The sequence below is a fragment of the Hemibagrus wyckioides genome, linkage group LG06, assembly GCF_019097595.1.
Source record: "Hemibagrus wyckioides isolate EC202008001 linkage group LG06, SWU_Hwy_1.0, whole genome shotgun sequence".
NCBI classification, from domain to species: Eukaryota; Metazoa; Chordata; class Actinopteri; order Siluriformes; family Bagridae; genus Hemibagrus; species Hemibagrus wyckioides.
This window is the reverse complement of record NC_080715.1, coordinates 2,647,484-2,658,659: the sequence shown is the minus strand read 5'-3', so window position 1 is coordinate 2,658,659 and position 11,176 is coordinate 2,647,484. Positions and strand designations below refer to the sequence as shown.

Below are 11,176 nucleotides of genomic sequence, written 5' to 3'. Positions count from 1 at the left end.
CGGAGTAATGACCACACCCACTCTTTGTCACCGAGTATCACAATTTATTAGCATTTTCATTCAACTCTTCAAGTACACACAGTTGGAACAGAAAGAACAATTAAAAAAACCCCAAAACTTCAGGCAGTCTGTCGGTTTCTGTGTAGAAGATATTTAACACTACAGGTGAAAGGCCGTGTAAACAACTTCATTCATCAGGTCAGTGGACAGAAGAGTGTGGAGTCTGCAGAGACTCACACCCAGAGACACTTCGGATAAAAAAAACAACAAAAAAAACAGATGAAAATAAAAGACGGAAGCTATGAGAAGTGCAAGGCCACTTTCGGAATAATTCATGACATCAGACCAAAACTAAATCAAGCATGCATACTTTACAACTCACAGGGTGCCAAAATATATATATTTATAAGTGTATATGTATATGTGTATATATATCGCCAGATATATTAAATCAGCTGGGCTCAAATCCACAGGGACATGTCCTCACATTGATTAAAGGCTGTACAGATTTCTGAGGTACTTTCAGTGACAGGAAGGCCAGGGGGTGTGGCTTGTATTCTTGACTCCACCCCCTCGACTCCACCATCTGGAAACTAAATGAATGAAATGTTTAAGACAGCGGGCTTTCATTGGTGGAGTGTTTGCGTTTGAATAATATTAATAATAAAAATAAATTAGAGACAGGCAAAATTCTAAGAAGGAGGTGGATGGATTTGCTTTGATTTCATACAAATCCTCAAATAAACCATGCTGATGTTCACCGGGACTTTCCTCGGAGTGGGACTCGAGTCAGAGGAAGTGGAATGATCCTACACGCTCGAGGTCATGCTGCCTGAAATAGTTCTAGTATTTTTGTAAGTGTCACCATTGATTTTTAGTATTTTATCTGTTAGTTTTCTGTGTGGTTCTTTGAAACAGTATAAAAATGAAACCTGCTACATTTCAGACTCACGCTTCACTGTGGAAAGAACTGAGATCTTCAGCCACACTGTTCACCTACTAGTTCAGCTACAGCCTCACCAGCAAGTTCACCTACAGTCTCACTTATATCACCTGCAGTCTCACCTATGGGTTCACCTTGCAGCCTGCAAAATCACCTGCAGTCTCACCTGCGAGATCACCTACAGCCTCACCTGTGAGATCACCTAGAGTCTCACCTGCGAGATCACCTACAGCCTCACCTGCGAGATCACCTACAGCCTCACCTGTGAGATCACCTAGAGTCTCACCTGCGAGATCACCTACAGCCTCACCTGTGAGATCACCTACAGTCTCACCTGCGAGATCACCTACAGCCTCACCTGCGAGATCACCTACAGCCTCACCTGCGAGATCACCTACAGTCTCACCTGCGAGATCACCTACAGCCTCACCTGCGAGATCACCTACAGTCTCACCTGCGAGATCACCTACAGCCTCACCTGCGAGATCACCTACAGTCTCACCTGCGAGATCACCTACAGCCTCACCTGCGAGATCACCTACAGCCTCACCTGCGAGATCACCTACAGCCTCACCTGCGAGATCACCTACAGTCTCACCTGCGAGATCACCTACAGTCTCACCTGTGAGATCACCTACAGTCTCACCTGCGAGATCACCTACAGCCTCACCTGCGAGATCACCTACAGTCTCACCTGCGAGATCACCTACAGCCTCACCTGCGAGATCACCTACAGCCTCACCTGCGAGATCACCTACAGCCTCACCTGTGAGATCACCTACAGCCTCACCTGCGAGATCACCTACAGCCTCACCTGCGAGATCACCTACAGCCTCACCTGTGAGATCACCTACAGCCTCACCTGGAAGATCACCTACAGTCTCACCTGTGAGATCACCTACAGCCTCACCTGCGAGATCACCTACAGCCTCACCTGGAAGATCACCTACAGTCTCACCTGCGAGATCACCTACAGCCTCATCTGCGAGATCACCTACAGTCTCACCTGCGAGATCACCTACAGCCTCACCTGTGAGATCACCTACAGTCTCACCTGCGAGATCACCTACAGTCTCACCTGTGAGATCACCTACAGTCTCACCTGCGAGATCACCTACAGCCTCATCTGCGAGATCACCTATAGCCTCACCTGCGAGATCATCTGCAGTCTCACCTGGAAGATCACCTACAGTCTCACCTGCGAGATCACCTACAGTCTCACCTGCAAGATCACCTACAGTCTCACCTGTGAGATCACCTACAGTCTCACCTGTGAGATCACCTACAGCCTCACCTGCGAGATCACCTACAGTCTCACCTGCGAGATCACCTACAGTCTCACCTGTGAGATCACCTACAGCCTCACCTGCGAGATCACCTACAGTCTCACCTGCGAGATCACCTACAGCCTCACCTGCGAGATCACCTACAGCCTCACCTGCAAGATCACCTACAGTCTCACCTGCGAGATCACCTACAGCCTCACCTGCAAGATCACCTACAGTCTCACCTGCGAGATCACCTACAGCCTCACCTGCGAGATTACCTGCAGCCACACTGTTCACCTGCAACAGGATCCCGTGAGACGCTCCACTATACGGTTAACACGTGGTATGTGTTCAGGTATCTGCTCATCACCACATCCTCTTCCTACAATGGTTAACATAATGTTTATGAACAGAGAGAAACGGACACTCTGTTGGAAAAAATTTTTTTTTTTTAAATTTTAAAAAATGTAAATGTTTATGAAATGTAGTATTTATGAATTAATGCATAATAATCATAATAATCACAAATATATTTTAAGTTAAGTTATATAGAATTATAAGGAGAGTACAAAAAATAAAATTAGAATAAAATAACAATAATAATAATAATAATAATAATAAGAAGAAGAAGAAGAAGAAGAAGAAGAAGCAAAAGAAGAAAACAAACAAGAATAAATAAATAAATAAATAAATATTTGCTTTATTAAGATTTGATGGTGATTTAAATGTGTAATATATTATGCTGTATGTTGGAAAATGGAAAATGAAAGGTGTTGGAATGGGAAATGTAATAAAATATATGCTAATTCTTAAAAATGAGCATTTCTTGGAAGCTAGCACGTCATCATACATTAGCGAGAAAGATTACCTGCTAGCGTGTGACCTCCAGTCCATTAATAACCGGTAGTCAGGTGCTGACTCGTTCTCTCTAACAACAACACAGGTTCATTTTAACATGATCGCTATGATACGTGATGGTTTCTATAGCAACAGCTCATTCACAGGGATGTGTTCGACGATGCTCCACGTAAACGGATTAAATCGGCATGTTGTAAGGAGATGTTTATTTAACATGAACGGAAGGAGTCTCCAGTGTCAGAGGAAAATTTTAAACTCTTCACAGCGGCGTGAAGTGACGTGAGTGAGACCAGGAGCTAATTCACACTAAATGTTACTAGAAATGGATAAAAATAATAAGGAGTCTTTGTTTAATTGGCAGGTTGCTAAGAGAAATAAAACACTTCAGGATGTTACAGGAAAATAACCACAACATTAGACACCTTTACCTTTAAGATTCGGTGGAGATTTCCGCCATGTCTTAGCGACTCAATCGCTATCTGATCCACCAATCGGTACGAGATTCGGATTTGAGCCAATCGCTTGTTGCCATGGTTTCACTGCTAGCGTCCAGCATCTTCACTCACGTTGTTCCATCAGACATTACTGAAAAGAGTTTTTAGATCACATGCTAGCTACTTCTCATTGTTTGCAGAGGATTAGCATTAGCATTAGCTAGGTAATTGGTTTGTTGTGTTAATACCGAGTAACACGTCTCCACTGTTTACACCGGAACAATGAATTTATAGGTCAAAGTTTATCTAGATGAAGCTAAAGTGTATTTCACACCACTTTCCTTTGGGAGAATTTCATTTGCTTTTGATCGGATGATTGGTCAAACAAACAAACAAACAAAAACAAACAAAAACAAATACAGCCTTTTAAAATACATATCAAAAGATGGAAAACTACATAGCAAAACAATAAAAGCTAACAGTGATAGATTAAAGGATAAAAGAAAATCTCCGTGTCGGCATGGCGACAGGTCAACAATCAGGTGATCCATAAATTCTGGCATCTCTGCTCTAGGTAAAAATATCTGAGGGGAAATTAAAAGTGTTAAAAAGAGACACAGCCGCCGATACGAAACGTTAACAGTAGACTGTATTTCACGTAAAATTTCAAAGTTAATGCAAAACACAAATAAAGATTTAAGTTAAATAAAAGCTGAATCTGAGGTCGGAAAAACTAGCAGTAAATCTAATACATTCTTCTCTCTGAGGCAGAGCGGTTCATAAAGCAGAACAAACCTGAACTTTGTTTTAATTTCAATCAACCTGAAGTTTAGTAAATTGTGTTCGTATCTCAGAACCAGCTGACTGGAAAAAAAAGAAATAAAGAAAAAGAAATTCTTTCTCCACCTGTCTGAGGTGAAAATGTGGTGAGAATAAGCAGAAGATGTGAGACGATGAAACAGAGCATCAGGGATAAACGAGTGTCTGCTCCTGTAGCTGACGGTGATGACTTCATGCTTCACTGTCTTTAAAACTTATAATTGATTTAAAACCAGCTGCTTAAACATCTTTATCTCACTTTTAAATCCGACGGAGTTACAAATAAAACGCAAAACGAACGTATAAAACGTTAACACGAGTAAAAACCAGAGAAACAAGTGGACACAGAGCAGCTTTTCCTGTTCAGTATATAATAATGTCTTTGGAGTAAAATTACAGGCAGAAATGTTACACACAGACATCAGAGAACCTCCAACAACCTGCAGGATGAAGAACTGTGGCCCATTTGTTATGCCCCAGAATGTAGATTTCCTCTGGTTTCTGTCAGACTCTGTCAAGTGTTCCTGCACTCCTAGCAAACCAGGACACACACACACACACACACACATACACACAAACACACACACACACACACACACAAACACACACACACACACACACATACAGTGTCTATTGCAGGGTTTTTTTTTTTTTGGACTGTTCCCAGAAGATGAAGAGTTTGAGAACCTGAAAGCTCTAAACTATTCACCTGGATGTGAATGCTGCTTCTTTAAAGGTCCCATGCAGAACCCTGGACCTGGTCATCAGGTTGGTCTGATGTTATGGTTTTTATAAACATACACATATCAGAGGAAATCAGTCTAACTGTTTCTACCCAATAGACCTCATACAAAGACCAGCGAGGAAAATCTGCTCAGTCTGTCAGCCGTGTGCTCGCATACACACTCGGCATTGTGTTCCTATCCATTTTAATCCGCTCTATAAAGCCGCTGCTCTTCAGTCATCGTTAGCATCCAGCCTGCTCTGGGGATTACATTCATTATGATCAGTAACGCAGATGAATGAAAGATTAGCGTAACTCTGGTGATGAGGAATCTGTCTGTCTTTGCTGTAACTTTACAGACAGAAAATCAAGTCAGTTTCAGCGGCTTGTGATTTTAACTTATAAATTTGTATGCCGTCGTTCTGTGTGCTAAAAAAAACACACGCTAGATTGTTATCGCTAGTTCCAACAATGTCAATGAAACATTTTCAATTAGCTGGAAATATACATGAGATTCATTTTCACCTGAATTTTTTTGTCCTCCATGTTTTGTTTTGTTTAATTTTTTGCTCTTGCAATCTGAAAACAGAAAGTGGACGAAAAAAAGCACCTGGTTGATGATCTACAGCTACCGAACACGTGGCTCTCGGGTCTCGTTCCACTCCCTGTTTATCACAGGAATGAGAAAACAACACATCCTGCTCAAATCTGCCGAAAATGATCCGCAATCTGGTGGGAAAAAACGATGAAGAAGCTAAACGTGTGAAGAGGATCGACTGCTGGTGCTAAAGGATACAAGCTACAGGGTCTAAGGGTCAAAGGTCAGAACTTGGGCTGATGCAACAATCTCTTTTGGTTTTAGTAGAAGATGAAGATCAGGCCTGCGTGTACACATTCATATACATCACATGATGAAAACTCCAGCTGCATCACAATGAAAATAAATAAATAAATAAAACCCACTAAAAACCAGTTTGCAAAAATAATAATTGAGGAAAGCACTAATATAGTGCATAGTAGTGTAGGAGTTTCTTGTTTGTTTCCTCATCACTCAGTTACGGTTGGTTCTTTTGTGCGAATAGAGACTGAAGTTCTTCAATTTTTACTCGTCTTTTTTCCCCTCAGTGTTACCGAGATGCCTGCTCGTTCTGGTCCAATGTCAAAACTAAAGGTTATGAAAACACACTTTGCTTGAAATTCCCCTCCATTCTCTAGCGAAGATTTCCCGATCCGAGACCCCCCCCCGTGGTCCAGGGTGAGCTCCTGGGGTTCTGAAAGCTCTGTCACATGTCCACATCTCCATCGTAGGCCAGAGACAGTGCTTTCTGCAGCGGAGGGGAGTTACTCTGTTTCACTGGTCGACTGCTGAAAGAGAAAAATATCCAGGAAAGAAAACATCAGGTGCAGAAACTAGGGGAAAAGTTAAGAAGCAATGAGAGAGGAAGAGCTGAGTTAAGGACAGTTTTTTCTGGAACAGTGAACAGGAACTGGTCTTAGGTTTATAAAATATCCAAACATAATACAAAAAGGTATTGTGTAAAAAAGTGTTAGTTATGTTACTGTAACATCGAGCTAGAGCTCAGTTTGTAGGCTGATGTTCTCAGGACCGCATCATCTCTGGATATTATCCCAGAACCCAGTTGAACAGCAGGGCTCCTATGTTCTCATGGTGCTATATTTCTAGACCTCTATGCTCTCTTGCTCTAATTTTGCTAGAATACTGCGCAAATAAGAATCCTCTGTTCTCTGGCCCTGTGTTCCCAGTCCCCAGTTCTCAGGGTGCTATGTTCCCAGTCCTACAGTCCTCTATCCTCAGACCTACATTTTCCAGGCCTCTTAAATTTTCTGGGTCCTATTTTTATAGTTCTACGTTTTCTGTGTCTACAGGCTCCTATGTCATAAGAGTCTTGTAGTCCCATGCCTGATGTCCCCAGTGCCATTTGTTCCCAGAATGCTATAAACCTAGAGCCCTAAGGTCTCTGATACCTAAATCCAGAGTCTTATGTTTGCATGTACCTATATTCCCAAGGGTCTATATTTCTAGAACCATGTGTTCTTAGTCTATATATGTCCTATAACCCACAGTGTCCTGTATTCTCAGGGTCATATAACCATCAGGGACTTGTATTCTCAAGGTCCCATACCCCTGCACTTCTTTATTTGCAGTCTCCTCTAACCCCCAATGTATTCTTAGGTTCCTATAACCCCAGGGCCCTGTATTCTCAGAGTCCTATACCCTTGATGTCCTGTTTTGTCAGTGTTCTATAACCCCAGGATCCTGTATTCTCAAGGTCCTATAAACCCCATGTTCAGCGTCCAAAATCCCCAAGGGTCATGTACCCCCAGGGTCCTGTATTCTTAGGGTCCTATACCCTTGGGGTTCTGTTTCGTCAGTGTCCTATATCCCCCAGGGTCCCGTATTCTTAGGGTCCTATACCCTTGGGGTTCTGTTTCGTCAGTGTCCTGTATCCCCCAGGGTCCTGTATTCTTAGGGTCCTATACCCTTGGGGTTCTTTTTCATCAGTGTTCTATATTCGCCAGGGTTCTGTATTCTTAAGGCCCTATAACAACCAGGTTTTGTATTGTCAGTGTCCTATAACCCAGAGTGCCCTGTATTCTCAGTGTACTATAACCCCCGGGGTCTTGTACTCTCAATGTTCTATAACCCAAGGCGTTTTGTATTCACATTGTCCTATAAGAGTTCTATACCTTTGGGGCCCTGAATTGTCAGGGTCCTATATCTCCCAGTGCCCTGTATTCTCAGTGTACTATAACCCCCTGGGGTCTTGTGTTCTTGGGTTCCTATAATACCCCAGCATCTTGTAATTTCAGTGTACTATAATCTCCAGGGTCCTGTATTCTATCCTGTGCTGACCATGTGATGTCTTTATTATATGGAAATTGTTTCTGTTCCATTCTGATAGATATATGCCGAGCACAGACACTCTGTAGCAGTTACTGCTCTTTCTTCTGTAGTCTAGATAATCCTCTTCATAATAAACTCATCAGTAAAAACATCACACCACATCTGTTATGTCCTGACTACTTCGTCTTGTTATAGATAATGCCATACCTTTATTTTGTCTTAATATTTCCTGTCTGTCTCAATAAACTTTGAAGAGCATTGCTGGGTCAACCCTTGATAACCCTTCGATCTCCACCAAGCTCCGTGGAAGTTCAATCACCTCACCTCAAACACTCTTTCACAAGAGGAACCAAGGAACCTTAGAAAAGCATACACATTCCTGTTCCCTGATTCTTGAAGATTCCTGGTCTTCATGCATGATCTACTGCTCATGATGTTGATTAAGTTGAAGTTCTTGATTTATTCTTAGGTTGTATATCCAAACCTGACCAGACGTCAGGTGTTATTTTATCTGCTGTCCCACTTGGTGGCAGTAACATGCCACATTTCAAAGTTCTCCTCACCAATTCACTGCCAAGAGCACTGAAGCGTGCAGCCAGTATGGTAATCACTCACACACACACACACACACGCACACACACACACACACAGAAAATCATTATCAAATCTGATAAGGGTGTGTGACAAGTGCTATTAATATTCTCGAGCCTGCATTCTCTCAGAGTGCTCCACCGTATCGTAGACATCGGGTTTGTTACATTTGTGGTAAAACCTCATACGTACCAGAAGAGAAAGGACACAGTGATGATGAAGAGGATGAGGATGAAGCCTCCGGCTGTGGCTCCGTACACCCACATCTTTATCCGCCCATCTGTACACACACAAGCACACACACACCTCAAGAAACTGCACTCTATTATATTACCACAAGCATCAGTACACTATCAGAACTATTGCACCATGACGCTGTAATTTATTTTTGGCAAAGTTTTTAGTTTTCTAAACCAGCAGCTCTGTCAGTAGCGCAGCTGAACAAGACGGAGTCTGCAGGTTAAAAGCAGATAATAGAGATATATGCTTTGGGATAAAGAATGTGATGATTTAGACACGTTTAACTGCTAGCTATGGATCTTAACAATCTAAGGAAGCTGATGATTTTATCTGTAATTACTGTAATAATCCACACATTCATAACCTGCCGCATGTCACTGTCACGTAAATGACCGGTAAATTCCAAGCTGCTGGAAGACGGACGAGGAGAAGCTGCCGCGGACCCGGCACTAAATTCCGATCTAATCAGGAATAGCCTGAAGCTAACAGTAAAGCTGCTCTGTCTTTCACATTCCAGCTGATACAAATCACCGGGTAATGAAAGCATTCCCTAAACGACGGCGTGTTAAACACAGTTCTATATCAGCCCCTGTCTCTGGGCCTCGTAAACACCACACGGCCGTCTGCCGTACATCAGCGTGAAGATAAACCCTCAGTCACTCTGACAGCCTTCACCTGCCACCTCTCTGATTCTACACCTTAAAGATCACGCTGAGAGAAAAAAAACAACACCGGCGCTCTGTTTACTTTCTGTGATTTCTGTTTACTGACTGATAAACCTGAGGGACAGCAAGATTTATTTATCTTTTTATTTATCCTATATTTGATTCTTTTCTTACCTGTCTGTCTTACTTGGTTTCTCTCTCCTTGCCTGTCTGTCTTTCTCTGTCTGTTTCCTTTTTCATCTCTTTTCATCTCTCTCTGTCTTTGTGTGTCATCTGCTCCAACTTTTTCTGTTTCTCTCTCTCTCTCTCTCTCTCTCTCTGACTCCCTTTTCATCTCTTTCTGTCTCTCTCTTTCTCTCTCTCTCTCTCTCTCTCCCCCTTTTCATCTTTCTCTTTGTCTCTCTATGTCTCTGTCTCTTTCTCTCTCTCTGACTCCCTTTTCATCTCGCTATCTCTGTGTCTCCCTTTTCATCTTTCTCTTTATCTCTCTGTCTCTGTCTCTTTCTGTCTGTCTCTCTCTTTTTTCATCTTTCTCTGTCTCTCTCTCTCTCTCTCTCTCTCTCTCTCTCGTATGATGCTGACATACACAGGGACATCTCTGTCGTATATGCGTCCAGCTTGCTGATTGGCTAACACTCCAGCTGCTTCAGTGATCTGATTGGCTGCTGTCAGAAACATAAAACAGGAATCTAGAAGCTTCTCTCGTAATTAGCCTCGTAACACTCGAATAAAACTAGAGGAAGCTTCAGACATCAGACCTGCTGAAAAATTTACTGATGATGATGATGATTACCTGGGCTAATGGCCTGTAGTGACCACTCGCCGAAGAAGTCGTGGATTTGTGATGGGCCCGGTTTTACCCTCCCTGAGCTGCTCTTCACGTCAGCCTTCCTGGTGTCTCCGGCGCCCCCTGGTGTCCTGGTGCAGTAATCCAGGAAGCCATGCGTGTTCATCACCTCCGTGTAGCCTTTTTCACAGCCACACACTCCACTCTGCAGGAAACACAGCATCAGTGTGTGTGTGTGTGTGTGTGTGTGTGTGATTTATGATGAAAGCTGCACATGTGGAAAGCTGAATAATCGACCAAACACAACATTTATTATTAATAAAATTTTTGATTATTAATGATATAATAAATACAAGCAAAATGAATTACTGAAATTAATGAAGTTCTTAATTTAACATATGATTGTTTAGATAAGTAATAACATAATAATTAATAATTATTTCTGAGTACATATATTGTAGTTACTTTTATTAATTAAACATTTTAATTAATTTAATTAAATTTAGCCAATTAACAATTTATAAATAGATAAATAAGTAAAAAAGTAAATAAATAAATAAATAATTTTGTTTATTTATTCGGCTCATAGAAATGTTAATAAACAATATACAACTGAATGCTCTGGTAACACATGCCATATAATTGAAATATTAAATGAATTAAATGAATAAATACAGAAATCACTGAAACAGATTTGCAAAGCAGCTTCACACTGAACAGAACCGAATTATTAATTTATTCACGGCACAAAAAACAACAACTATCTATCTATCTATCTATCTATCTATCTATCTATCTATCTATCTATCTATCTATCTATCTGTCTATCTGTCTGTCTGTCTGTCTGTCTGTCTGTCTGTCTGTCTGTCTATCTATCTGTCTGTCTGTCTGTCTGTCTGTCTGTCTGTCTGTCTGTCTGTCTGTCTATCTATCTATCTATCTATCTGTCTGTCTGTCTGTCTGTCTGTCTGTCTATCTATC

The 11,176-nt window shown here is 41.7% G+C and overlaps 1 protein-coding gene across 5 annotated transcripts in view; it reads right to left on the bottom strand.

Annotated features, from left to right (window-relative positions):
* Window positions 1–2,838: 2,838 nt before the first annotated feature.
* thsd7ba (thrombospondin, type I, domain containing 7Ba) overlaps window positions 2,839–11,176 on the bottom strand; it is a 277,286-nt gene continuing 268,948 nt past the window's right edge. For 3 of the 5 annotated variants that reach the window (XM_058392433.1, XM_058392434.1, XM_058392435.1), the window contains 3 exons: window positions 10,202–10,400; window positions 8,696–8,783; window positions 2,839–6,411 (listed from right to left, as the gene is read on the bottom strand). In XM_058392433.1, the coding sequence (XP_058248416.1) occupies window positions 6,330–6,411; window positions 8,696–8,783; window positions 10,202–10,400 (369 nt within the window). In that variant the 3' untranslated portion in view covers window positions 2,839–6,329. Of the gene's footprint in view, window positions 6,412–8,695; window positions 8,784–10,201; window positions 10,401–11,176 lie in introns of those variants that run through there. The other 2 variants (XM_058392436.1, XM_058392438.1) reach the window with 2 other exon arrangements.